At 38.0% G+C, this 27,499-nt stretch overlaps 2 protein-coding genes across 2 annotated transcripts; both read right to left on the bottom strand.

Moving 5' to 3' along the window:
• Positions 1–6,766: 6,766 nt before the first annotated feature.
• On the bottom strand, positions 6,767–10,023 carry LOC104217860 (FT-interacting protein 3-like). The gene is made up of 2 exons (XM_009768191.2): positions 9,938–10,023; positions 6,767–9,580 (listed from the first exon to the last, which is right to left on the bottom strand). The coding sequence occupies exon 2, from the start codon at positions 9,397–9,399 to the stop codon at positions 7,075–7,077; it is 2,325 nt and encodes a 774-aa protein (XP_009766493.1). The 5' UTR covers positions 9,400–9,580; positions 9,938–10,023; the 3' UTR covers positions 6,767–7,074.
• A 6,622-nt stretch (positions 10,024–16,645) lies between these two features.
• LOC104213477 (outer envelope pore protein 16-3, chloroplastic/mitochondrial) lies at positions 16,646–20,848 on the bottom strand. The gene is made up of 3 exons (XM_009762985.2): positions 20,763–20,848; positions 17,834–18,181; positions 16,646–17,059 (listed from the first exon to the last, which is right to left on the bottom strand). The coding sequence occupies exons 2-3, from the start codon at positions 18,165–18,167 to the stop codon at positions 16,914–16,916; spliced, it is 480 nt and encodes a 159-aa protein (XP_009761287.1). The 5' UTR covers positions 18,168–18,181; positions 20,763–20,848; the 3' UTR covers positions 16,646–16,913.
• Positions 20,849–27,499: the final 6,651 nt, after the last annotated feature.

Here is a 27,499-nt window from a genome sequence, read left to right as displayed (position 1 = left end):
GAGTTTGTTGGCTTATTGATCAGATGAGTGGTTAAGCGGTTATGCGTGTTTCTTTTATCTTCGGTAGGGTATGAAGGTTTTAAACGAGGTTCTAATCAGTATGAGCTTTTCTACCGGCACTGGATTTGTGTTTGGGCAGTATTGGTGGTCATCAGTTCCTACTGTGAGTGTTTAAGTGATGGGGTATATCATGTGATTACATCTTGTGTTATGATTGTGACTTGATACAGCTTGTTCCGAATTATACAATGTATGGCTGTGGGATACGGGTCTTGTAATGAATTATGGATGGTAGAGATGGAGTTCTAAGGTTTAAGGACCAAAGTTGAAGCAAGGATCTCTAAAGGTGTTGTGTTGGCGGGCTTATGTGGAATAGGGTGATGTGGGATCACCCCTGGGTTTATGCTTAGTAAGGTTACACCGTGATTGGACGGATTTGGAACGACTCCTGACACGTTCGAGGACGAACGTGTGTTTAAGTGGTGGAGTATCTACACTTTGCTCGGTATTTGAGAGCTCGAGTATCTCCACATGATTTATTATGACTAGTGTAAATTGTCGGTATTGGTTTTCAAGTTATCTGAAATTGATTTAGAAGAATGAACTTCGAGAGTTGAGTACTAAGTTGGAAGAGTTGACCAAGTTTGACTTTTTAGCATTTGACCTCGGAATGGAGTTTCGTCAGTTCTGTTAGCTTCGTTGAGTGATTTTGGACTTAAGAGCACATCCGGATTGTGATTTAGAGGCCCGTAGTTGAATTTGGCTCGATATGGCGAAAGTTGGATTTTTGGAAAGTTTGACCGTGAGTGGACTTTTTGATATCAGGGTCGAATTTCAATTTCGAAAGTTGGAATAGGTCTGTACTGTCAAATGTGACTTGTGTGCAAAATTTGAGGTCAATTGAAGGTGATTTGATAGGTTTCAGCATCGGTTGTGGAAGTTGAAGTTTCCAAAGTTCATTGATTTCGACTTGCGGTGTGATTCATCCTTTCGAGATTGTCATGCGTGATTTGAAGCTTCTAGTAGGTTTGTCCGATCATATGGAACTTGTCTGCAAAATTTGGTGCCATTCGGAGTTGATTTGATATGGTTCGGAGGCTCGGTTGTAATTCTAGAAGTTCTTGAAGTTTAGTTTGAATTTTATGTGTTTTGGCATCCGATTCGTGGTTGTAGAAGTTATTTTGATGATTTGAGCGCGCGAGCGAGTTCGTGTTGTGTTTTTAGACTTGTGTGCACATTTGGTTTGGAGCCCCAAGAGCTCGGGTGAGTTTCAGATTGGTTTCGAATGTTCTTGCTTGGTTTTTGATTTTTGGTTCTGGTATCTTCGCATTTGCGATGTTCTGGTCGCAAATGCGGCCATCGCATTTGCGAAGAAACCTCACATTTGCGAAGCCTAGGCGACTTGGCATCTTTTCGCATTTGCGATGAACCAGCCGCATTTGCGAAGTTTTTGTCGCAAATGCGATCTCAGCAGAAATCCTTCAGGTTCGCAATTGCGATGAGTTTTTCGCAATTACAGGGTTCGCAATCGCAAATACGACATCTGCAACCTGTTAAGTGCGGAGAATTCCGAATTTTTGTATCATTTTTCATATTTTGAACCCTAGCTTCGAGGTGAGGTGATTTTGAGAGGGGATTTTCATACCAAAATATTGGGTAAGTATCTTTAATCAATTTCCACCTATATTTTATGATTTTATACAAGATTTAACATCAAATTCATGGGAAATCTATGAAAAAATTTGGGGATTTTGTCAAAGTTTTAAAAAAATGAAAATTTAGGATTTGTGAGTCGAATATGACTCGGATTTGAAAACCAAACACATATTTGGACTCGTGAGGCTATGGGTAGTCAAGACCTACCCTTGGATCCGGGTTTTGCCCCGGCGGACCCGGGGTTTGACTTTTGTTGACTTTTTAGAAATTGAATGAAAATCATAGCTTTATTAATTTTTCTCTTGCATTGTGTGGTGTATTCAAGTTGTCATTGGCTAGATTGAGTCGAACGGAGGCAAATTTATAGAGGAAAAGGCTAAGTTGAGTGTTGAGTTAGCCGAATCGAGGTAAGTGTTTTGCCAGGGAATTTTTCCTCTTATTTGTCATTGTTTGCTACATGCAGGGGTGATACATATATGAGGTGACGAGCGTATATGTATGTGCCAGGGTTAATCATGCTCGGGGGGTGGATTATGTTATATTTGAGTTCGTAGAATTTTGTGACATTTTGCTTAATGCCTTATTTGACTCTGAGATACTGTGGACATAATATTAAATGATAGATATCAAGACTTAGTTTGTTATAACTTGATCAAACTTGATGGAAATTGTAAGAATACATTTATGTGTCTAATTCGGTCATCTCTATGCGAAATCACTACTACATTACTACAACCAATATTCTTGAGATGCTAGACTCTATAGTTGTGTTGTGGATCATTTATGAGATTCGTGGAAATATTTGAATAATACTGTTCTTGGGGGTTGTTGAACCATTGTTGACTTGGAAAGTTGTGATTGGAAATTGTCTGGAATATCCGTTAAAACACTCTCCTCGATGTCAGTTATGCTTCTTGCCTTGTTTGTTACTATTATATATATGCTTGGTAAGGAAGAGTGTAAAGCACGAAGGGTGATGCCATGCCATGGTTATACATTATCATGTGAGGGAGAGTATAAAGCACGAAGGGTGATGTCGTGCCATATTATTAAGAATAAAAGCATGAAGGGTGATGTCGTGCCATATTATTGAGAGTAAAAGCACGAAGGGTGATGTCGTGCCATATTATTGAGAGTGAAAACACGAAGGGTGATGTCGTGCCATATCATTTGAGAGTAAAAGCACAAAGGGTGATGCTGTGCCATTTTATTTATATTGTTATGCTTGTATATTATTGTGAAGTCATGGCACGAAAGGTGTTTCCGTGCAGGTAAGGACGAGGGACATGCATTATGATATGACATATGTTTCTCGTGCATACGTTTACACCCTTACCTTGAGATGTTATTGTTGTATTTATATATTTTGTGTGACTTGTTGTTATTCTTCTGTACTTGACCTTTATCTCAATTGTTATTGCACTGTCCATATCTTTCATTTGCTTAACTTGTAAATACCATGCCTATTTCCTTCTCTTATAATTATACTCATGTTGTATTTAATCTGTTGCACTTTAGTATAAACCTTCCACCATGCTAGCCATTCATGCTCTTACTTGTTAACTTGTAAAGACCATGTGTTTCCTTCTTAATTGTTATATTTGCACTTAGGCCTCTAATATGCTAGTTAATTGAAGTTGATATTCCTTGTTTTCTGACTGTTGATATTACTCACGTGCTTTCTGCTTATTCCTTTACTGTGACCCACATGTGTATCCTTGTCCTCTGTTGTTACTTGCTTTCCTACTTTGTGATGCTTATTATTGTGTTCATGGTATATGGTTGGTTTTGTTATATATTCATTTGGAAAGATGAGTTGAACGCACAAAGGGTGATGCCGTGCTAATTGAATTATTACATAAATTTATGGATATATGGTGACGAGGAGATAAAAGTACGAAGAGTGTTACCGTGCCATGTGATTTGACATTTTGACAGTTTGGGCATACATCTCATATCAGGAAATACCGTAAACATTTTACCGTGGTTCCTTTTAGTAATTATTGATTGTCTCGCCGAGTTGTTTATGATACTTTTATCTGTTATGCTTCGAACTGCTTTTACTGTTAATCTAATGTACATGTTATAGCAATAAGCATCTTTTAACTAAAAGCCTCGCTTCGACGAGGTTAGACAAAATACTTACCAATACATGGGATTGGTTGTACTGATACTGCACGTCCCGTGCAAATTTTGGAGCGGAGCTGCTTGTGACATCGGGTACTGATTCGGAAGATGTTCGTGCGTTTGGATATGGTTGCCACTTGTCCTTGGTAGTTTAGATTATTGCAAATCTGTTTATGTAACCTTCAAATAGAATGTGTATTTATTTGTATCAGTTTTTTTCAAATTTCAAATCTTAGAAGCTCGTGTTTCATACTATCAGGTCTTGGTAAACTTGTAAAGGTTCAGTTAGCTATTCTCTATTTTCTTACTATCTCTGTCGTGTTGTGTTTTTCATGTTAGTTGGCTTACCTAGCGGGTTGCGTTAGGTGTCATCACTATTTGCGGTTTTCGGGTCGTGACAATTTATAGTTTTCTTCAATTTTTATGCAATTTTACTTGTTTATAAATATTTATTGTAATTATATCATTTTATAAAATATTAAAAATTAAATACCTATGGGGCTTACGCCCTATGCCTCGGGGTTTACGCATCGCTAAAACATATGTAAAATGTCCCGTCTAACGCTCACGCCTTTTAAAACGCTGGCTATACCTATATCTTTTTTGTTGGGATCATTATCGACAATGCAATTTATCCAACGATAATGCAATAGCCGAAAGGTAAAGCTAAGAGCTCTTTCTGTTCCCCTCTTTCTAAAGGTCCCTTGAACCCCTTCCTTGCACCAGCCTATCTTTCCATTAGTACCTTATATCATCAAAGTACTAATCCGATTGGGCCAAATGATGTATCAGCAAAAAGGCCCAATTCATTTAAATTTGAGCCCAAATAGGAAATCTACAAGTAGTAAGGTAAAATTTCGGGAGAAATTCAAAAATAGCCAGATTTACAACTGGTCATTCAAAAATAACCCAATTTCAAAAGTAATCGAAATTTAGCCACTTTTTATGTAAAAATAAATTTGAGCGAAAACACTGTTCAAAACCCGAAAAATACGCCAGTATATTATGATGGAGTTCTAGTGTACTTATGCTGGAACTCCATCATATTATACTGGAGTTCTAGGATAAGTATGCTAGAACTCCAACATAATATGATGGAGTTCCAGCATAAGTACACTAGAACTCCATCATAATATATTGGAGTTCCAGCAAGTATACCGGTCCAGCATAATATACTAGAGTTTGGAGCACCGGTGCTCCAGTCTCCAGTATATTATACTGGAGCCAGCAAAGTATACCGGTCCAGCATAATATGTTGGAGTTCATACACAGGTGCACTGAACTCCAGTATATTGTGCGGACCGATCTCTGTTGCAGCAAAATAGTGGCTATTTTTCATTGACTTGGTAAACGCTGGCTATTTTTGAATAACCAGTCCGAAAGTTGGCTATACCGTGCTACTTTTACTAAAATTTTCCCTGATTATCCTATTTTTATCAGCAGTTTAGTAAATAATTTTTTTATTTCTCTTGCAATTAATGGACCTTTGCCTAAATATCCTTTTCGAGCAAATTAAAAAAAATTGAGAAAATGTTAGATCACGATCTAAAATTTAGAAACTTATTGCAAACGTTAGACCATAGTCTAATATTTTAGGAACAAAATTAAAAATCAATATGAGACAAATATTTGTAGAACTTTTAAAAATAATGAAAAATATCTAAACAACGACCTAAAAAGAGATATTTCCTTAAATCAGCCAGTAATAAGGGTTAACCGGCCCAAATATTAGTGTCCATTTAGGGTAAAAATAGCACGGGCTAGTCAGTTTTCGGACTGATCATTCAAAAATAGTCAGCATTTGCAAAGTCATTGAAAAATAGCCACTATTTTGCTGCAACACGGAAAATTCCAGCATAATATACTGGAAATCGGTGCACCTGTGTATGAACTTCCAGCATATTATGCTGGAACTCCAACACGCAGAAAGTTCCAGTATAATATACTGGAGTATTTTTCAGATTTTGAACAGTATTTTCATTCAGATTTATCTTTACATAACAACAACAACAACCCAGTATAATCCTACTTAGTGGGGTCTGGGGAGGGTAGTGTGTACGCAGACCTTACCCCTACCCTGAGGTAGAGAGGCTGTTTCCAAATAGACCCCCGGCATCCTTCCCTCCAAGAACTTCCCACCTTGCTCTTGGGGAGACTCGAACTCATAAGAAGTGGCTAAATTTCGATTACTTTTGAAACTGTGACTATTTTTGAATGACCACTTGTAAATCTGGTTATTTTCTAATTTCTCCCCCATTTAGGCCCTTCGTCTCCAAAGCAAGGGAAACCCATTGTTACTGTTAGTTATACAGCTTTAAAGAACAAAGTACACTCAGACTGAGTTTCCTTTGTGAAAAGAACAGATTTTGTCTTCATAAGTTGACAAAAGCCACCAACAAATATATTTTCAAGTTGCATTTATACAGGTACAATTAAACAATTCTCAATAGGGAAAAGTGCAATATTTACCCATCTACCCTATGTTTAGTCATATTTACCCTATATTTTATTTTTTAGTATAACTATCCTTACCGTTATACTTATCGATCATATTTGCCCCTCACACATTTAGCTAACGTTTGGACATAAATTTAGCTGAAATTTGAAGAAAAAAAAAATTTTTAAAGTTGTGTAAAAATAATTTTTGAAAGTTAAAGTTTATTTGACCATGCAATTTATTTTGGAAAAAAAAATCACTTAGTTTTTGGGAACTTGAAAAAAAAAAAAAAATTTAAAAAAATTGATCATATTTCACTCTTGAAAAAAATAGCCAAAATTTATGGCCAAATAGGAGCTTAGCTTGGTGCCATCTTAAAAAAGACATGTGGCTAGCCCTGATTGGATAAAAATACCCGCCCCATTTTAATACCTGGCAACATTTTTCATTTATACGCGTTATAATGCTTGGACATAAAAAACAAAGTATTGGATTTGTGAGAGACGAAAACTCACATTTGAATAGCAATATACAAACATGACCATGTCAATGAAAGAACAAAAAATAAATAAATTCCATTTGAATAAGGAGTACTTAGAATTGAGCATGGAGCTTGTTTAATACTACAAAAGAACTTACAGGCTACATCAGACAGCCAACTTTTGACAAACTTAGAACAAATAGAAAGCAAGATTCTCATAAGATCTTCATCCAAAAACAAGGACATAATATTCACCACTAGGTGAAGAGGAAAAGGAAAAGGACAGCCCCACAAATTTCTATATCATTTTCGTCGATTCAAGAGGGAAAACCACATAAGGTAGGATAGAGATGATAGCTGCCAAAAGCACAGCTCAGAGCATGCAGTCTGTTCTAGCAGGTAACCTTCTGAAGAAATTAAGCGGCACAGATGGAAGTTTGTAGCGGAACCTAGGATGTCTTAATACATAAAATCCGGTCAAGAGTGCCACAGCTTGGAATGGCATAACATAGAGCACAATGGCAGCAACCAAGCAGAAAATCACAAACAGCGCTGTCGCTCTAGGGTCCCTCCAACTCAGCAAAGACTGCAGCCTCTCCCCTTGAGTTGCCAAGTCGCCAACGACGGTCTGAATCCTCCCTGCAATGCTTCTTATGCGGTCATACCTCATCCTAATAATATCAGGAGGACGTGAAGTAGGGAAAGTATCAAATTCCTCATCCAACTCATCGGGATGAGCAGCATCAGCACAAGAAAGGCGAGTATCCATGTGAGGAGGATGCCTTGGCCTCCATCTGTAGTACCAAATACCAATTAGGAAGAGATAGAGGAAAATGGTAGGTAGAATAAGCTCCGGATATAGTATCAGTATCAAGAACAAGATATGGATCAGGACAGTCGTAATGGGGTTTTTCCAATTACATATCTGATCAAACCATTTTCCAACAGAAATTACCACACCTAGAACACCCATAATCCTGAAAAAGTTAGCCTTGCTTCTCCTCATGCTCCACATATGAGAACCAACATCCAACATATACTCTACTATCTCTTTCCTCAAAGGTGGCTCAGCACGACTCAGCCTCAACGAGACAATCTGAGTGGCTTGGTGCCTCAAGTTGTCCAGCTGACTAACAGTTAATGGATGAAGATAGTGCATTTTGGGTAACAACGGCTGAGAGTACATATGCATCATATTCACCAACGATGAGCAAGTGAATCTCACAGCCAAGTGTATTTCACCCATCTTCTTCACCCCAGTAGGATGCAAGACCAGCAGTGGATATGAATGTGTGTAGACACGATCAGTTTCAAGAGTCGAAAGACGGATCCTGACCTTTCCAATCCTTGAGTCCCTTGCCCCTCCGGATTTATCTCCTCCTTGCAGATGGCAATTATCAAAAACACCAATAGTTATAACAGTGCAAGGATCAAACACTTCCCAGGTGTATTGCTCGTTCCACTTGGGAGCAAAGCTATCGATAATTGTCCTTGTCCGCACCCACTTCTGCCCATATTTGGCCACACAATAGGCATCTGTCGTTGCTCTTCCATCCTTTGTTTTCATTGGTGATAGGCCCTGAGCGCTCAGAACACCTACTTCAAGGACACCGATGCTAGATTTCCACAGCTGTTTTGCAGTTGGCCTAAGATCACTACTGTAATGGGTTGACTCATCCAGAACATGGTAGCCTCCTTCCAAACATACTCTCAAGTGAATCCGGCTAGCAAACTTGATTTCCTTCTTTTCTCCCTCGACAATAATATGCTTCTCAAGATTAAACCACCTAGTGTTCACAGGTTTATGGTCCAACCTCCTATCCACATACTGCAAAGGAATAGCACATCTTCCGATGACCTCATCTTTGTTTGGTGCAACCCTATCTTCCACACTCAAAATCAATGGCTCCTCAAACGGTTCAGCTGCTACAAACATCAGATCCTCGTTCCACATGGGATTAATGGTCTTGCTCATGGAAACTCTGGTCCTCAACGCTTGATTCCCAAGGATGGCCTTGACAAAAACTTCTGGAAACCTGCTTTTGTCACTCGGAATCAAGTCTTGAGCCTCAATCACATTAACTCTAAGGTACCACAATTTTGGTGAGAGGTACACCTTAGACCTTATATTTGCAAGACCATCAGCACCACTAACAGCAGCAGCATCTGAATGCCAAGCTTCAGGAAAGGCTTCATCAGCTTGATTTCCCATCCAAACAGCCAACATCAACTCTCCTTTGACTTTACTACCATTCCTCTCCTCCAACCTATACCACTGCGGAGCGAGAGGACTATCCGGGGGAACCCTTTTAGGTATATCATTCAAATCAAACAGAACACGACCCACAAAGTCATCCTTAACAACATCCTTATCTTTCACAGTCACTTCAAGTACAGAAGCCTGAATCCTATCCTTTGAGAAAGCAAACACCTGACTCCACTCAGGATTCGACTTCTTCTCAAAACGACGAGTCGTACCCTTATAGTTCCCCAGCTTAACCTCAACATAAGGATCAAGACTACCCGTAACATCCTTACCAGGTAAATCCCTGGCTTTCACTACTCGGACATAAAGATATTGCATTTGCTCAACAAGATCATATGTGCTAGTGAGCTTATCACCACTGACCTTCCCTCCGCCAAGGTGGGGTTTGGTCTCCTTGAGTGAGAAATCTTCTTGTGGGGGTGGTCTCTGCATTTTTTATATATCACTAAAACAAGTCCCCTATATCCACCACCAGAATGTGAGAATTACTCAGAATTACTTTAATGCTCCAATTCAATCAAAACAGAGTGTTAAGCAAATGTAGCCAAAAAGATGAAAAGGAACCTCTAGAATGCCAAAACCATTCAAAGCCTCAGATCTGAATGCTTCAAACCTTCACAACATAAAATTAAAGAAAAGGTCAGTTCTTTTAGCATACAAAACTGAGCTAAAAATGCTGGAGCAACAAAAAATCAATCTTTAATCAATGCTCGAATTAAACTCTACAAAAAAAAAAACACTCATCTCCTCTCTCAACCACAAAAAATGGAAAGCAAACCAAAGCAAAAGGCAAATATTAAAAAAAACGCAGAATGCAAAAAAATCTAACCACATTACAGATGTACAAACATCAAGTTTCAAGAAAACACCAGCCAAGATTCAACAGAACCCAAAATGTAGCAAAAAGAAAACAATATTTCTTACAAAATGCACATCTATAAACAACACAAAAATACAGAAGTGAATGTACCTTGTGGGTTTTATTGATAAGTTTGCGAAGAGTTCTGGAGCCTTAAGGGGGGAAATGAAAAAGGGTTTTAGAGCTTTTCTTGTAACAAAGTGAAATAGAATAGTACAGAGAGGTCTAGCTAGCTAAAAAGCGAAGAAACAACGCAAGAAATAAGGAACAAAACAGTGTACAGTATATTTTGAAAGAGAAAAAAAAACAAAGTAGGGTGGTAATGCTCTGTGTTCTTTGTTTGATTCTAAAGAGGGGGTGGGTGAAGTGGGGGTGGGGTGAAGTTGGGGGTGGGTTGAATCTTCTGAGATTACACCGAAAGCACCGTTGATGCAGATTTTCTGTGTGTGTGTGTTAAGTGAATATTTGTGTTTCTGTTTGTGGCTTTTTGCTTTTTTACTTTTGCGTTATGTTCACTTTATTAAGGTACTATTTGTCTTGTGTTGCTTGACCAGAGGAACCGGGTCGCGCGTGCGAGGAGTATGTCGGGACTTCACACGTGCCAAGCTAATCTACAGGAGATGGAGATGTATAGTATGGGTGGGCATCGGTCGGTTCGGTTCGGTTTTGAACATTATCGGTTTTGTATATCGGTTATCGATTTACAAATATCATAACCCGATAATCAAACCGATAAGATATTGGTTATCGGTTATCGGTTAATCGGTTATATATCGTTATCGGTTCGGTTATCTGTTTACCCGATAACAAAAAACAACTAAAAATTTTGCAATATATAAAACAAAGAAATCAAACTGCCAGAACGTGTAAACTGCCAACTTTTGTTGTTTCTTAACAAAAGCACGCTCTCACTTCTGTGCAGTATCTACTGATGTCTGGCGGAGAACTGGTGGTGAGTCTTGCGTCTTGACTCTTGGGGGCTGCGACGGAAACAAGAATGAGAACTGAGAGACAAACGACTGAAGACTGAAGAGTGAAGAGGGAATTAGGAAAATAAATAACTCTAGTATATACTTAAGGGTAAATTAGTAAATTACATCATTCTTATTGGGTTATCGGTTTTTACCCAATAACAAAAATGCAAACCGAGCCCGAACCGATAACCCAATAAAAAAAAATAACCCGTTACCGAACCGTTAACCCAATATCGATAACCCAATAAAGAATTAACGGTTCGGGTTATCGGTTTTACCCGATATATACCCACCCCTAATGTATAGATTCTAATGAAATAGCTACACTTTTAATTTTTAATTTGTATCACAAAAATTTTATAAGTACCCCCACTTAATCCAAGCTAATTGTTGTGTTGTCTCCTGTTTTCCACTCATTTGAACAATTTGTAAAATTAGTAAACATAAAATCTCCTTTCATCCTTATATACTCCGTGCAGCTATGGTTGTTGATCCTCCAGAGTCTATCCAAAGGTTCAAGTCAGATTGTAGAAAGTGGGCGATACATTTTTGTATTTCTATGAGAAGCTTGACGGAACCCACGATTCCCAATAGTAAGTCGTCAGTTCACCTGATCTATCAACTGAGTAGTAAGCCTCCTTGGGATAATTATCAATATATCTAATGCTGCTCGGTGGGCCGGGCCTGAACCGGACCGGACCGGGCCCGCGGTCCTAACGGGCCTGGTGGGCCTGGTGGGACGGTCCTGGGTGGGCCGGTCTTGGTGGGCCTCCTGAGCCCGTCACGGGCTGGTCTCCATGGTTGAACCCACGAGCCCGGGACCGTTTAGCCTGGGACCGGCAGGCGGGCCTGGCGGGCCCAACGACTATTTTTCAAAAAAAAAAAAAAATTCAATCGGCCATATTTAAAATCTAGCCGTTTGGGCTGAAAATATGACCGTTTTTTAAGTTTAAAAAATGGCCATTTGGCCCCCAAACTTTATTTTAACCCCAAACTTTATATAATTACACTTTTCCCCATTTCTCAACTATAAATACCCCCTCATTCTTTCATTTTTATTCACCAATTCATCAATATCTCTCAATATCTCTCAATCTCTCTACTACAATTACTTAATTTATTGTTGAAATTTCGTGAAAAATTGTGAAGTTGTTGAATTGAAGTTTTCAAGTGTTCAACGATTTTCAATTTTCAAGAAGTTGTTCGGCAATCCGGTAAACTCGTTTCAACTCTTACGTTTTTAGAATATATTTTTGTGTGGTTTAGTTTGCATAATTATAATTAATATGGCATTTACTTTGAAAAAAATGTTTGGTAAAGGAAAAGATAAAACCGGTGAAAGTAGTGGCCAACCAACTACCCTTCCCCCGGCTCCCCGACCTAGAAAAGATAAGCAAGTTGAAAGTAGTCGCCAACCTAGACGTCCTCCTCCTTCCGTAATTCTTGATAGTGATCACCCTTGTTTTCAATTTACCGATAGTGAATTTTATCATAATGTTGCACCAGGTGATAGATTAGATGATGAAATTATGAATGCTCTTTATCCTAATGAAACCATCTTAGAAAATAATGAGGAAAATGAGGATGATGATGAAACTCAAGCACCGGATTTAGATGATACACCTACTAGTCCTCTTAATAACCCAAGTGATGCACCGGTCGACCCACCTGTAGAAACTCCTACTTTTAATAGAGAACCTGCTAAACGCTTAGAAACATCATTAGTTTGGAATTTTTTTACTCAAGTAAGAGAAAAAAATAAGGCTAAGTGTAAAACTTGTGGGAAATTAATGTCGCATAAATATGTAGGAGACCGTAGCGGCACAGGTAGTTTGACTAGGCACATAAAAACACACCCTAGAGATAAGGCTAGATTTTTTCAAATGAAAGCGCATCTAGAGGGGACAAGTGTAGATTCTGCGGTTAACCCTAGTACAGGTTCAAATCTAGTTCAACCAGGAATTAACACTGTCACTGGAGGTATTTTATATTACGATCCAAATAGAGATCGTGAAGAATTAGCAAAGATGATTACTGTTATGTGCTTACCTTATACTTTTGCTTCTAATCCTAATTGGGTTCATTATATTAGAAGAGTGTTTAATCCTACTTATAAAGGTTGGCCTCGCGCAACAGTTAAGAGTGATATTTATAAATTCAAACATGAATATGAACAATATTTGCGTTATTTATTTACTCATATACCTAATCGGATTTCTATTACTACTGATATTGGTAGAAGTGGTAATGATTGTGATTACCTAACTGTTACAAGTCATTGGATAGATGAGGAATGGATAATGCAAAAACGCATAATTGCATATAGAATAATTAATTCGCGTCACACAGGTAAGTTTATAGCTAACACTGTTGCAGATATTTGTAGATATTTTTGCTTTAGCGATAAAATAATGGCAATTTCAATGGATAATGCTTCTAGTAACACCAGTGCTATAGGCATGCTTACAACAACACTAAATCCTGCATTTACTAATATTTTCCATGTTAGATGTATTTGTCATATTTATCATTTAATTGTCGGTGATGGTATGCGAATATTAAACATAGAAATTGAAAAGGTTAGAATGGCTCTTAATTGGCTTTTTTATTCAAACCGTAGAAGTAGACTTAGAGAGTATTTTAAAAAATGTGATGAATATGGCCTTAGAGAAAGAAAGGTTCCTAAACCTTGCCCGACTAGATGGAATTGTATGTACGAAAGTTTAGTAGTAGCATATGAATATAGAAACCCAATTAATGCAACGTTTAATTCTCGGGTAGGTGGTGAAGATGATGATGAAATGCTTACCACTCAAGATTGGACTAATGTTAAAATTCTTTTAGATTTTTTAGAACATTTTCAAATTGCAACAAATGCATTTTCTGGGCAATATTATCCTACTATTTCAAACTGTTTAGTTTATATTGCAGCACTATCTGATTTGTTTGTTGAATTTAGTGAGGGTGGGGATATTTATGAACTTGCTATAAATGAAATGAAACAAAAGTTTAAAAAATATTTTTTTCCTATCCCTCCTATTTATGGTCTTGCTGCAATGCTAAATCCTACAATGAAATTGGGAGGTCCTCATTTTTGGTATTCAAATATTTATAAGGCTTTAGATCTTTCAAATGAGGAAATTGCGACACTTGCAGATGCAAAAGCTTCAATTAAGATTAACGCTCAAACAGTTTATAATGCTTATCAACTTGCCTTAGAGCATGCTAGGCCAACTATTCCAACCCCTACTTCGTCTAGCTCACAATCCTCTAAAAGAGTTGCGGGCTTAAAAGCTCTTAAATCTTGGACGGAGTTCAGGGGGTCTCAAGGTGAAAATTATGATGAAACTTCACATCTAAATGAGCTTCAAGTTTATTTGTCTCAGGGACTTGAAAAGGAGAATCCAGACGGCTCTTTTGATCTTTTGGAATGGTGGAAGGCAAGGGAAAAACATTTTCCTGTTCTTGCAAGGATGGCTCGGGATATTTTATCAATTCAAGCTTCAACTGTTGCATCAGAGAGCGCTTTCAGTCAAGCAAGACTGCAAATAGGTGATCATAGAGCGTCTATGAGGGATAGCTTGGAAAAATCAGTATTGTTTAGAGATTGGATCCGCTCGGAAAGAAGAAACTTTGGAATTGCAGAAGCACAACCGGCGATAGATGAAGCTTATGAAGAAATGATAGCGGAACTTACGGAGGATTCGGCTTCGCCCGGAAGTGGTGATGAACAAGCTTCTTTTCCACCACCACCAACGCAACCTCCTCCGAACCTTGAAGGATTTATGAGATTTGTTAGAGATAATACATAGAATAATATGTAACTTGTATTTTGGCACATCTTCCTTAGTTTTTTTCCTTCTAATGGTGGTATTAGTACCTTGTTGTGCTCATTCCATTGGGGGAAGGATGACTAAGAAAGATATGTCATTTTTTGGTAATAAAATTTATTGCTTCTACCCATGAGCTTCTTTTCGCAATATTTCTTTGTCTATACTTAGAATTATTTATAAGCTACAATATATACATAATATACAATATATATACTACAAGAAAATATATTTATAAGCTACAATATATACATAAGATACAATATATATACTACAAGAAAATATATAAGAGAATATATATACATAAGATACAATATAATATACTACAAGAAAATATATTATGCTACAATATATACATAATATACAATATATATACTACAAGAAAATATATTTATAAGCTACAATATATACATAAGATACAATATATATACTACAAGAAAATATATAAGAGAATATATATACATAAGATACAATATAATATACTACAAGAAAATATATTATGCTACAATATATACATAATATACAATATATATACTACAAGAAAATATATTATTATGCGAATATATATACATAAGATACAATACATATACTAAAAGAAAATATATAAGAGAATATATATACATAAGATACAATATAATATACTTCAAGAAGTGATATTTATGCATGACAATTTAGTGTTTTACTATTGTTTTGTTATTTTCTTTTTCGTCAAGCACTTTAATAATTAGATATACATATATACTACATATATATTTTTAATATAGCCATGATACTACAAGAAATTGTCTTTAAAAAAAAAAAAGCCCGCTAGGCCCGCGAAGCCCGGCCCGTTAAGCACATGACCATGTGGGCTTAGGCCCGTCACGGGCCGGTTCCACCCATTAGGCCCATGAAGACCGGGACCGCTAGAGCCCGGGACCACGAAGCCCGGGACCGCGAGGCCCGGCCCACTAAGGCCCGGGCCCGGGACAAAATACAGCACTAATTATATATCTTCCTATCAAAATGAGATTAGGGGACGCCCTTTTTAAAGAGCCAGCCTAGTCTTTTTTAAAAGAAAAACATTATGCTACTGGAGTAAAAATGTACTAACGTAAATTTTCAATTGCGTTAAACACTAGAACGTTGCAAGACTAGTTATGATTTTCCACTGAATTTGAGAGTTTCTGCCCAATCATGTCTAAATTGGACATATATTTTAAGGGAAAAGTTAATCCTTGGGAGTTTGGAGAACACATTAACAAACATAAGACATTTTTCCCTCAATGTTGAGGAACTGCCTATTCTCTAACAGAGACAGAGGTAAGTGATGATTTTGAAAGGATAATAAATAAATAAATAATAAGACGAAGAGGAACCATGGAGCTGATGAAAGAAAAAGAAAGTAAAGTACTAAAGTTTCAGCCTTTGTCCCTACATAGAATGTTGTCTTGGACGATGCACAAATATAAAGGGCTAAATGAATGATGATTATGGTCAGTGTAATTCGGAGATCAAGGTATGATGTTCCAATGAGTGTCTAAGTAGTTAGGTTCATTGTTTAGCAACATAGCAAAAAGATAGGGGCAACAACAGATCCAGAACTAAAACGATTCTGCGTTTGACAAAGCGAATTTTCAAATGTATATTAACTTCATCTATACTTGTTTTTCTGCACCCCCACACCTAAAGTTTGACTTCCAAACACTGAATTTCATCAAACCTACAAACCCATAGTTTGATCCTCCAGTGGGACTAGCTGTATGTCTGCTAACAGGTGAAGCCCAAAAGCTTTTCCTGGCCCGTCGCGAAGATGTCAAAAAATCCACATTGATTTCTTGAAGTCATAACTCAAAAGTTCCTCCAGCACTGGTTTACAGCTACTAAAAAAGCATTCAATCGATGCCATAAAGGGTTACATCAGCTACAAGGTTTACTTGCAGGCAAATCCAACCATTGGTTCAACCTACTATTTGCCTAGTATACAGCAACACAAAACCAACGCTGGCTTTATAAAGTAAAGGTCAGACTTCATCTTTGCAAACAACAATTGTTTATAGCAAATCATCACAATTCATAATCAGAAATAGAGAAGCGAAAGAGTGTCAGAATTTGGAATGACAGATAACCCATGAAAATATCTGGTCAGGTATTCAAACTCAATGAAAAATCACCTGCCATGATTGAAGTAGAGTACATAGCATTCTTATTTGCATCATACTTTCAGGTTAAAGGAAAAAAGTAGGATAGCACAAAACAAGAGGGTGCGGGCCGCTGAGTCGCGCTAATTCTGTCCAACTATAGTCATTCAACAGCAGCTCTTTTTTTCGTAGTGTAAGGATAGTACTCCTTGCCATTGTCAGTTCTCGTTGTCGCACCTAATCCATCAATTACCCCAGAGGTGACTGCAAGTGCTGCTCCAGCAGAGATAGCTGTTGAAATACTCCTTCCTACAAAGGTAGCAGTCAAATCAGCCAAAAAAAAATTCCCTTGGTATCCCAGTATGTTTCCAGAGGCAAGGGTGTAGAAATGAATAATGTACATAATCTGCTAAAATTGCCTTTTGCAACTCATGAGATTATGCACTCACTAAATTCTAAACTTTTAGTTCATGAAATGTTCATTCTGCATAGGGATTTCTATTGATCTGTTCTCAAATGTGTGTAGTGCTCTCGGTTAGCAAGAGCAACTTAATTATTCTGTGACCGATTTCTTTTAGAAACTAAATGAAATGCCATTGACAAAATGGCCGTGGTCATGCTTAAGACATCTTTATGCAGACAAGCACATACATATTCTCAGCCAATCAGATCTATGGAGAATTTTTTATGTTCTTGGAATAAAAAATCTTAATAGGCATCTAAATAGAGAGGATAAAGGAATTAAGCAAAAGCCTTCACTACAAACCAAGAACGCCAGGGCGTGGAACTGATAAGATTTTTCTGGCTGACCAGTCACAACGCCAGTTGAATGGTCAGCACTGGAAATTGGCACTAGCACTGGATATGCACTAAGAACAAACCAATCTGCAACATGTCATAATAGCTTCCTCTCCTTATTCCTTCGCCGATTCTAATTTTTCCCTTACATATAATTAAATTTAAAGCGAGTGCAACAACAGACTTGTATTCATTCCACAAACACTTTTCTTTTATTAAGAAATCACTCCACAAACACTCATCTCAGTTCAAATGGTGTTCTTGGGTGGAGGGGGAGGTGATTACCTTTGTAACCCAGTACAGAAGCACCAGCAACGAATCCACCAACTGCTCCATTAACAAAATCCCTTTTCATCCTATAGTTCTGCACCAGCTGTTCTACCCCTATATAGACTCCACCAATAGCAGCAAAGGTAGCCCCGTGGTTTCCCATCATTTTCAATGTCCGAATCAAACCAGGAAGAGCAACACTTCTCTCAACACGGGGTACATCATGCCAAGTGGCAATAATGGCACCCCAAAGAGTACCAGCAACTAGACCTGTTGTTGCACCTTTAAATGTTTTCATCCCTGGTGTATCCTCATCTTCATAATACCTTAGCTCTGCAGCATCATCCATGATTTTACTCGATCCTTTACCAAAACACCAGAAATGTTAAAAGATTTAAAACATAATTAAAACAAGTTAGGCTTGAACTAATAACCAGATACCAAAGGTAAGAGACGGTGAGAAATAATGCATCACGAACAAAATGTGCGAAGCAACAAAACATCCTAGTCCACAAGAAGCAAATGATGCGAAATCTAAAAGCTCGCATATATTTAGTTCTGTCAAGACCCTATATGCATACCCATAAATGGAAATTATTTTTCTTTTTTAAATGAAGTAAAAAACTTCATTGAGTGGCATCAAGAAGATGCAAGAAAGTACAAAATAGGTTACAAAAAACATTAATTAGCTCCAACATATGATTGGCTAATCTAGGACCAGGGAGCTAATAAAGTGCAAAAAACTGTTGGGAGAGTCAGCAGGGGACATGTTAAGCCCTAAATAGATACAAGAGACATCTAGCCTTAATAGAGTGATTAGGAGCTGATAAGCCATCACACAGAAATTCATAAGATTGAGTCTGCTCACATACAAGAGACATCTAGCCTTAACAGAGTGATTAGGAGCTGATAAGCCATCACACAGAAATTCATAAGATTGAGTCTGCTCACATAGGTCCATAACACTCCCTCCGCCCATTTTATTCTACCTCAATTTTCTAACCTGTTACTTGAGTTACAAAGTTCTCCCTCTGAAAAATTCGAATAGATACAAGATAGTACTACTTAATAATAGTTGGGGCAGTTACATCGTTTTATTTAAATAACTGACCAAACATATTTGTCATAACCAACCTGCTTGCATTCATTTCAACTATTTATCATATCTCAAGAAAACTCCAATGCAATACACAATTCAAAGTTAATAATCTCTAAGCAACTCAAGTAGGTTTAACAAAATTGTGATGAAAGAAGCATTAGAAGTTTGTCAAAAGCAATGTGAACATCACATTCAGAAAAGCATCAAAGGTCTAAGTAACGCTAGAACAATTGACCCTCCCTCATATTTTTACATCTTGTGCTTGAAACTCAACTGCAGATTTGATTTTCCTAAGACAAGCTATCAATTGGTCACCAAGTTAAGACATATGCCACTAACCAAGCATGATGTAGAAATGTATGAAGGTTAGAGATAAACAAAAGAAAATGAAAACCACTTATAAGTACATGCTCAAGCAAAGGCAATGCTTCTTTTATCCTCAAATTGTAACATGTTTCAGATACGACAGAGACTTATCTGTTGAAGCACCTAGCTAGTTCAGATTCCATTTTTAAAATATTTATCTAAACAGCGAAAACGAAGTTAAGACATTATTTCTTCTAAAATACGTCGTCTCAACTAAAGTATAGGTTGTGTGTTACATAGGAAACTTTAAAGACGAATAAGGGTTGTATGTTATCTAAATCACCACATAGAAAAATAGGCAAGACTCTAGGTCCTTCCAAATGGAGCACACGGTTAGATGATATATCAATCCCGAACTAATTGAGATAGGCTATATGAATCTTTGTTTTTTTTATGACCGAAAAATCCGTACGGGGACAACCATTAGGACCACTGCAGCCTTTGAAACTCAGGATAATGAACCTACCCATCTACCCTTCTCCACTTAAATACCAGGCTTCCATTTGCATGGCACAAGGCTCGAACCTGTGACCTAGGTCACAAGTCTCTCAACATTTTCCACTTGAACTAAGCCCTGGGGACCATCTTTTGTATTCATTACACTTTATTTGGGTTCATTTTATTCCAATACTAAATAATGTCTTTCAAGGAAAATTAGGGGTGTACTCTAAAGCTAAAGGTTCTATAAACCTCACAGTTATAAGTTATGCCTACACTGATATACAAGTTCCTGACCAGAATAAAAGGGCTATTGGCAAACAACGGATTTTTTTTGGTATAACCATCCGATATACGGATCCCACTGGTCCGACTAATCCAGATTCGCATTGTGTTGGGCCCATTCAAGGAGAAAGCGCTCCTAAACAAGAATTTTCATTCCCAGGCTCTAACCCGAGAGGTCTAGGTGGAAACAACGGATCTAATATAGCAGCACTAAACCTTAATCTTAACGAGTTAGTATCACCCACATGCTAGATCAGAGGCGGATTCAGTGTGAGAGTTACGGGTTCAATTGAATCCATAACTTTCGACGCGGAGTAGAAATTTATGTGTAAAAATTCATTAAAATTGCAAAAATAATAGATTTGAACCCATAACTTTAAATATATAATGAGTTCAATGTTAAAAATCTTAAAAATTGAACCCATAGAATTTAAATCCTGGATTCGCCTCTGTGCTAGATTCTATACCCATAAAAATTCAGCTCCTTAAACAAGGCCGAAAGTAAAAGGAAAACAATCGCAAATTCAAATGAACTGGAAAACTGCGATCAATTACACGGACCTATACAAAATCACATAACAAAACGAAGCTCATATTCCATTAAACCAATAAAAGCCTACCACTTCTATAAACCCTAGAATCCGATTACATTTCTGCATTTCTCTAATAAAAAGAGAGGAAAAATAAAATTGAATAGAAATTATTCATGTGCATTTATCTAAACAATGATAGAGAGAGGGAGCTCAGAGAACTCACCAAAGCTGAAAATGGCACTGATCTGTTAAGCGATGTGAGAGAGAAGAAGAAGATGCTTGTGCAAATTGGTAATATAATGGTCCAACAGATCAATGTTCAGGCTCCGGCCCAATAACAAGCTTTTCATTAGCATGGGCTTAATAGGCCCATTGTTAGAGATGGCAGTGGGGCGGGGCGGGGCAGGTTGCGGATCGGGCTTAGATTCAACCCGCCCTGCTTTATAAAATTTTTTGTTTTCAACCCGTCCCGGGTGAACCCGCCCTAACCCGGCCCACCTAACAAAAATCTTTCATTTTCTTCTATAAGCTCTCTTTTAGTCAAAAAAAATTTTGTTCCGTGCAACTTTAATTTACTGAAGTTTGCTAATTTAAGTCAATTACAAAATCTTCTCATCTATTTTTTGCTCGCTGAACTGATATCTTAGCTATGCTATTTATATATTATTATTTAATTTTAATAAAAATTCATACTTCCATATTTGACTACTGGATTGACTTCGTTTTCTCTTATTGCTCTTTTAGTTAACAGCAACAGATTTATTTCAAAACAAAAAAGGAAAAAAAAAATGAATGAAAAAAGAAAAAGTGGAAAAGAAAATTCAAATTTTTCCAGTTAATATTATCACCACGGCCTTCAACTATTAAACATTCAAAATCTCATTTTAAAGAAAAGTATGAGAAGAAATGCTTCAACAGTCTATATACTCGGTGGCAAATTTGCTTGAAATTGAAGAACCCACCTCACATGATTTTTAACCCGCAACTACATTTAGTTTTTAGAAGAATGTTCAGACCCGCCCTGCCCCGACCTGCACCCACCCCGCATTCAGCTGCACCCGCCCCGCACCCGTCCCGCATTCATCTGCGTCTGCCCCGTCCCGCCCCGCATGATCTCAAACCCGCACTGTCTCGTACCCACACTGCCCCATTGTCATCCCTACCATTGTTATTGTCCAACCCGTCTGGACTATTTGCATTGTATGACTTTTTTTCTATTACCAAATAATTTCCGAGGACTAGTAGCGCAAGATTCGAAACATGGGGCATAATGAATTTGTTCATCTACCTTCTTCGGCGATCTTCTTTAAATTTGTCTCCTTAGCAAGTGGCTAAGTTTTTCTACTTGGATATTTCCCACCTAAAAATATTACCAGTAATGAGTTAACTTTTATACATTTATAATGTAAGAAAATATCTAATTACATGTAGTTGTTCATAATAAGTGAAATTAATAATCTAAAAAACAAGTTAAATCCTACTTGTGATGGATAGTCCTAACCAAGAATGGCAATGGGACGGGGCGGGGTGAAGTTTAACCCGCAAAATTTCAACCCGCCTTGTCCGGCCCCGCATAGTAGTTTTTTCTATTTTCAACCCGCCTTGCCCTGCCCTGCAAAGACGCTCCCCGCCCAGCATATTTTTTTTTATTTTGTTATTTTTGCTAAGAAAACACAAGTTTAATATTTTTTTTCGGTTTCTTAAATCCCTCGTATAGATCCAAGTAATATATTTCTATTTTCAGAAATTATAATAGAAAATAAATGAATTGAAATTCGTAAGAACTAGTAAATAAATGAATTGAAAAGGCATAATATCAGCATTTCGTATACCTAAATTTAGGTATTAACTTATACTTGATAAAATTTTGTATAACAAATATGCATCATAATTTTTTTATAACTAGTTTATAAATATATAATATGTAAGCTCATATATGTGTGTTGATACATTAAGTGGAATATGATATAACAGTAGTGGACACTTGGACAAGGTCTTTGGCACATATAGGTGAATGACTTGTATAGTTAAGAGTAATAACTACATTAGACTTTCAGTTAAAATCCTCTCTACACTATGAACATCACCACCGCTGCAGCATCACCACCTGAACCACCGGATATCAGTTCTATGTACCTTAACCCACCACTATCTCCATCTCCAACTCCACACACTGTCATTGTTTCTACACATTCATTATCCTTTGGCCAAACCTTACTACTGAACAACCAACTTAACTCTTATCCTAACACATGCCATCAAACCCATTCATACATAGACTTCTCTGACGAATCAATCAATGACTCCAATCAAGACACCTTCATACCCATCACCCCAACAGATAAATCTCGACTGTACTCACCATGAAAATACTCTGTCATTGTCAAAGTGTTCGGAAGAAGAGTTGGGCACTAAACTCTCAAAACTAAACTCCTAGCACTATGGAAACCAACAGAGGATCTTCCATTAATAGACTTAGGATGTGATTTTACTTAATCAAATTCCAAAAGGAAGAAAATATGTTCAAAGCTCTACACAATGGACCCTGGTTCATTCTCAACCACTTCCTATCTGTACGAAAATGGGAACCCAAACTTATAGCATCTAACACTCAGCTTATATACACAGCAATCTGGTTGAGATTGCCAGAACTCCCTATTGAATTTTATGACTTTGAAATACTGTAACAAGTTGGTGAAAAGATTGGCTCCCTGCTCAAGGCGGATACATGCACGTCGGCCACCACCAGAGGACGTTATGCAAGAATATGCATAGAAGTTCCTCTTGAAATGCCCCTCAAAATACATGTGTACATTGGTACCCATAGACAACAAATATTGTACGAGCGCCTAAACATGCTCTACACACTTTGTAGTCATCTTGGCCACACAAAACCTTTTTGCTCATCTCCCTCTTCATCCTCCATGGCAACCACTAGGCCCACAGCCCATACTACCACTACAGCTCCCCACGCAGCTCACACTAAACTCCAAACCACACAACCATCTTCTACCAAGAATTCCACTCCAGAACTTGAAAAAACTGAATGGCAAACAGTCATTTTCTAGTCTAAGAACAGGTCAAAAGGGAATCCCCCTACTACGGCATGCATCACCACCCACCAAAACATCTACTAGTAGCGGAACCCCAGGTATGACTTATAACAATGCTCTCTCTAACACAGATAACCACGCCATTACTAATAAAAAATCGTTAACAAATAATATTAATCCGTCTAGTTGTTACGCTAATCCAAAGTTTTTTAATAACAACTCCTTTGATTTACTAATGGATCCTAACCAAATAGATCAATCGGGCAGCTATTCAGGCCCAAATGACAAGGCCCTTCTACCACTCCGCCTGATCCCAGCCCAATTCCCATGCAAACCAAACACACTACCCAACCGACCAACATAAATAACTCAGCTGCAGAAACAAACACGCATACCCCACTCAACCTCCACATGGCAAAAGAGCCTGACACAATAACCAATCACAAGCCATGCAATACCAACTCATCCTTCTCGATATGCTCTCAAGTACAGGCATATCTATCCCCAATAACCTGTAATGACCTACACCATACCGGCCCAATAACCACTCTTTCCACTCTAATAACAGCTCCCACGTCTGGTGAAGCCCAACACCCAATACAAGCAATATACCCTACCCTTTCAAACCACCGTAACTTATACGAAATTACCACTACTCAATTACCTCCATCAAATCAACCGACTCCCTCTCCCTCTCAGGCACAACCAACATCAGTAACATCATCATTAAACCCTACTAATCTTAATACTACATTGCACACGACTATTATCCATAATACTACTTCACAACACACACAATTCCCCCATGAACAGATAACTCAACTTTCACCACCGGAGAACCATCTCCTTCTCAAACACCAACCTCCTTCAACACCCAGTGTTCCTTCACTCAATCACCATGCCAACACCCAACGAACCCCAGCCCCAGCCCACACCCACATATATAACTCAGTACCCACCACTACAAATGTATCCATAGTCCTGGCTAGAGATGAGCTTACAAGAACATGTATTGACTTTCACGATGGAAATTGACAACCAGGATGTCATAGTAATGATCCAGAACCCGGCGGACATAGCACAAATAGTTATGGAGGGGATGCGTATGGGGGTGATGTTATACAACCAATTCCTCTAGGCCATGCACCCACCGTCAGCTCTCCACCAGCAACCACAATGACCATACCAATCCCACCACCACTGTCCATGAATGCTCCACCACAAATACCAGTCAACATACTAGAGCTCCCATTCTACCCAACCACAACAACCACCACAAACCTTTGTCCCATGGATTCAGCCACGCTCCTCCATAGCTCCAATAATACCATTACATGCACAGGTCTCACCGTATCAACCTAGCTCCCCTCCATCGAGTCCAGTCCAACCTTCCAGTCCACCTCAATAAGAACTCGACGAAATAGCTCAACTGGAGGTGGCAGCCACCATGGCGGAGATATGAGAGACACTACCAATCTTATGCTATCTCAATGGCAACAAAACCTATGTCCTAAAAGAACAGTACGAACGAAAGGTGATCATCACTTGCCCTCCAGAACTCCTAAGTGCCTCACTCAATATCCGTCCAACAAGAAACCCAGAAGTGGGCAAATATGCTATAGTGCTAATCCCAGCACTGATGAGCAGGCCTTACACGCTGGAGAGGGACTCTCCAGCCAATACACTCAATAATCAATCCATGCAATTCGTCATTTGGAATTGTCGAAGAGCACAGTCCTCTGATTTCATATGTAACTTCAGATCTATGCTTAATTATCATAAACCTGCATGGGTTGCACTGCAAGAAACTCACATGGAAGACCATGAATCGCTTAAACAAGAGTTTGGGTTCTCAAATTTGGCTCAGTCACCAGCTCAAGGCATTGCTGGAGGTATAGCCCTACTATGGAAGGCTGATGAACTTCACCTAGATCAAGTAACTGCCACGAGCCAAGAAATCCATTCAATTGTCTAGGTACGCCTCAACCCTAATCCATGGTTGTTATCTGTTATTTACGCAAAAAATGATATACATGTATGTACTGTTCTATGGGACAATCTTCGTATTTTACATGCAAACATTAATTTACCTTGGTTAATTGGTGTCGACTATAACGAAATTATTAACTCAACAGAAAAACTTGGGGGCATTCATATAAATAATAGGAGGAGTGATAACTTCCTGGCTTGTCTTAACCAATGTAAATTAATTGACTTAGGCTACACCGGGGGTAAATATACTTGGTCCAATAATAGAAATATCTCCCATCGTATCTTGGAAAGGTTAGATAGATGTTTAGCAAATTCTGAATGGTTAACCATTTTCTCTGAATCCTCAGTTCATCATCTCCATCGAGCGCGCTCTGATCATAGCCCGTTATTACTTAATCTAAAAAAACACAAAGCTATTCAGGACAAAATATTTCGTTTTGAAACGATGTGGACCACCCACCCCCAATTTACTTCTCTCATCACCTATAATTGGACTCTTAATAAGCCCCTACTCACTGCCGTTAAGGACTTTACCACTTGTTATACCCCATTTTAACATAGGTCAAATAGAGTGCAACATATTGGTGATTCCAGAATTAATTATTAACTAAAAAGTCCCCACCAAACTATATTATCTACTAAACATTAGAGATTTTAAGGTAAGGGATCTAATTAATCCTATAGGGAAGGTTATGAAGGCACCTATTGTTGTTCCTCTGTACTTGTAAATAATGATTCTGGAAATTAGAACGTTAGCTTATAAACGTAAATATAAATAAAAAAACAGAAATTAATTCGAGCCCACTGAATTCACAGCGTTTCCTTAAGGAATTTAATCCCCTCCTAGTACCCAAGGTTATAGATTATTTCCTCCCAGGATAGAACGAATTACACACTGGTGTAGCGGTACTTCAAACCCCAGTGTTTCAACGAACACAAAGTTCGGCAACAAATCACACTTATGGATGCTTTGTTTGTAGTTAAAAACAATGCAGAATAAGGAGGACAACTCAGAAGTCGAATGGAAATTCTGAGAGGAAGGAATGCAAAGTATAGCCAATGTTGAATTCTTACTGAAGAGAATATCAAATTGCAATTCGTTTTTCCAGTGTATACGCAGTGTATACAGAGTGTATATCCAGTATATGCAGAGTGTATATCCAGTGTATACAGAGTGTATATTAAGTGTATACAGAGTGTTTCAAGTGTTTTTTCCGATGTGTTCTTCTTTCTCTCCAACTTATGCTCTATTTATAGCAGTTATTTGAGAGAAATCTGCCCCTTCCATGGTGCAACAAGCACTAGATCATGGAGAAAGCACTTACATGGTGGTATATACACTTGCTTGGTGGGAGGAACACTTGCACCATTGTGGGAGGTGCACTAGGCTGCATTGTTGCTTAGTGTTGCAACACAATACACGGATTGGAAAACATCCGTTATAAACACGGATTATATCACGTTAATATTCACTATTAACAAATAAATTTGGTCCAAAAAATTAATCAATCGATCGATCATTTGACCAAATCCGAATCCAAATCCCATTTCCCATTCACTCTAATTTTAAGACTATTTCATCTTAAACAAAAACTCAACAATCCCCCACATGAATGGGGAATGGCTATATCATGGAAGTATGCATGAAAAACTTGTGTGATTTGCAAACAAGAATTAATTGCATCTGGATAAGTAGGTTTCCCTTTGAACTTTCCGTAGTGAACTTATGTCGGATATACTCGGTCAATCGGTAGATTTGATATCTTTGAACCGTCGAACTTTAGTGTATACCTAGACAACCATAAGTCACACAATCAATCCCTTAACCGTCTTTGGTTCTCATTGTTGTGTTCGTTTCAGCCATGAACACTGCCTGGTTTCATAAGTGCGTAGAGAATTGGCCTTGCAAAATTCT

This window comes from Nicotiana sylvestris, chromosome 12, assembly GCF_000393655.2.
Source record: "Nicotiana sylvestris chromosome 12, ASM39365v2, whole genome shotgun sequence".
Lineage (NCBI taxonomy): Eukaryota > Viridiplantae > Streptophyta > Magnoliopsida > Solanales > Solanaceae > Nicotiana > Nicotiana sylvestris.
Note: the sequence above shows the minus strand (reverse complement) of the source record. Positions and strands in the feature narration are given on the sequence as shown.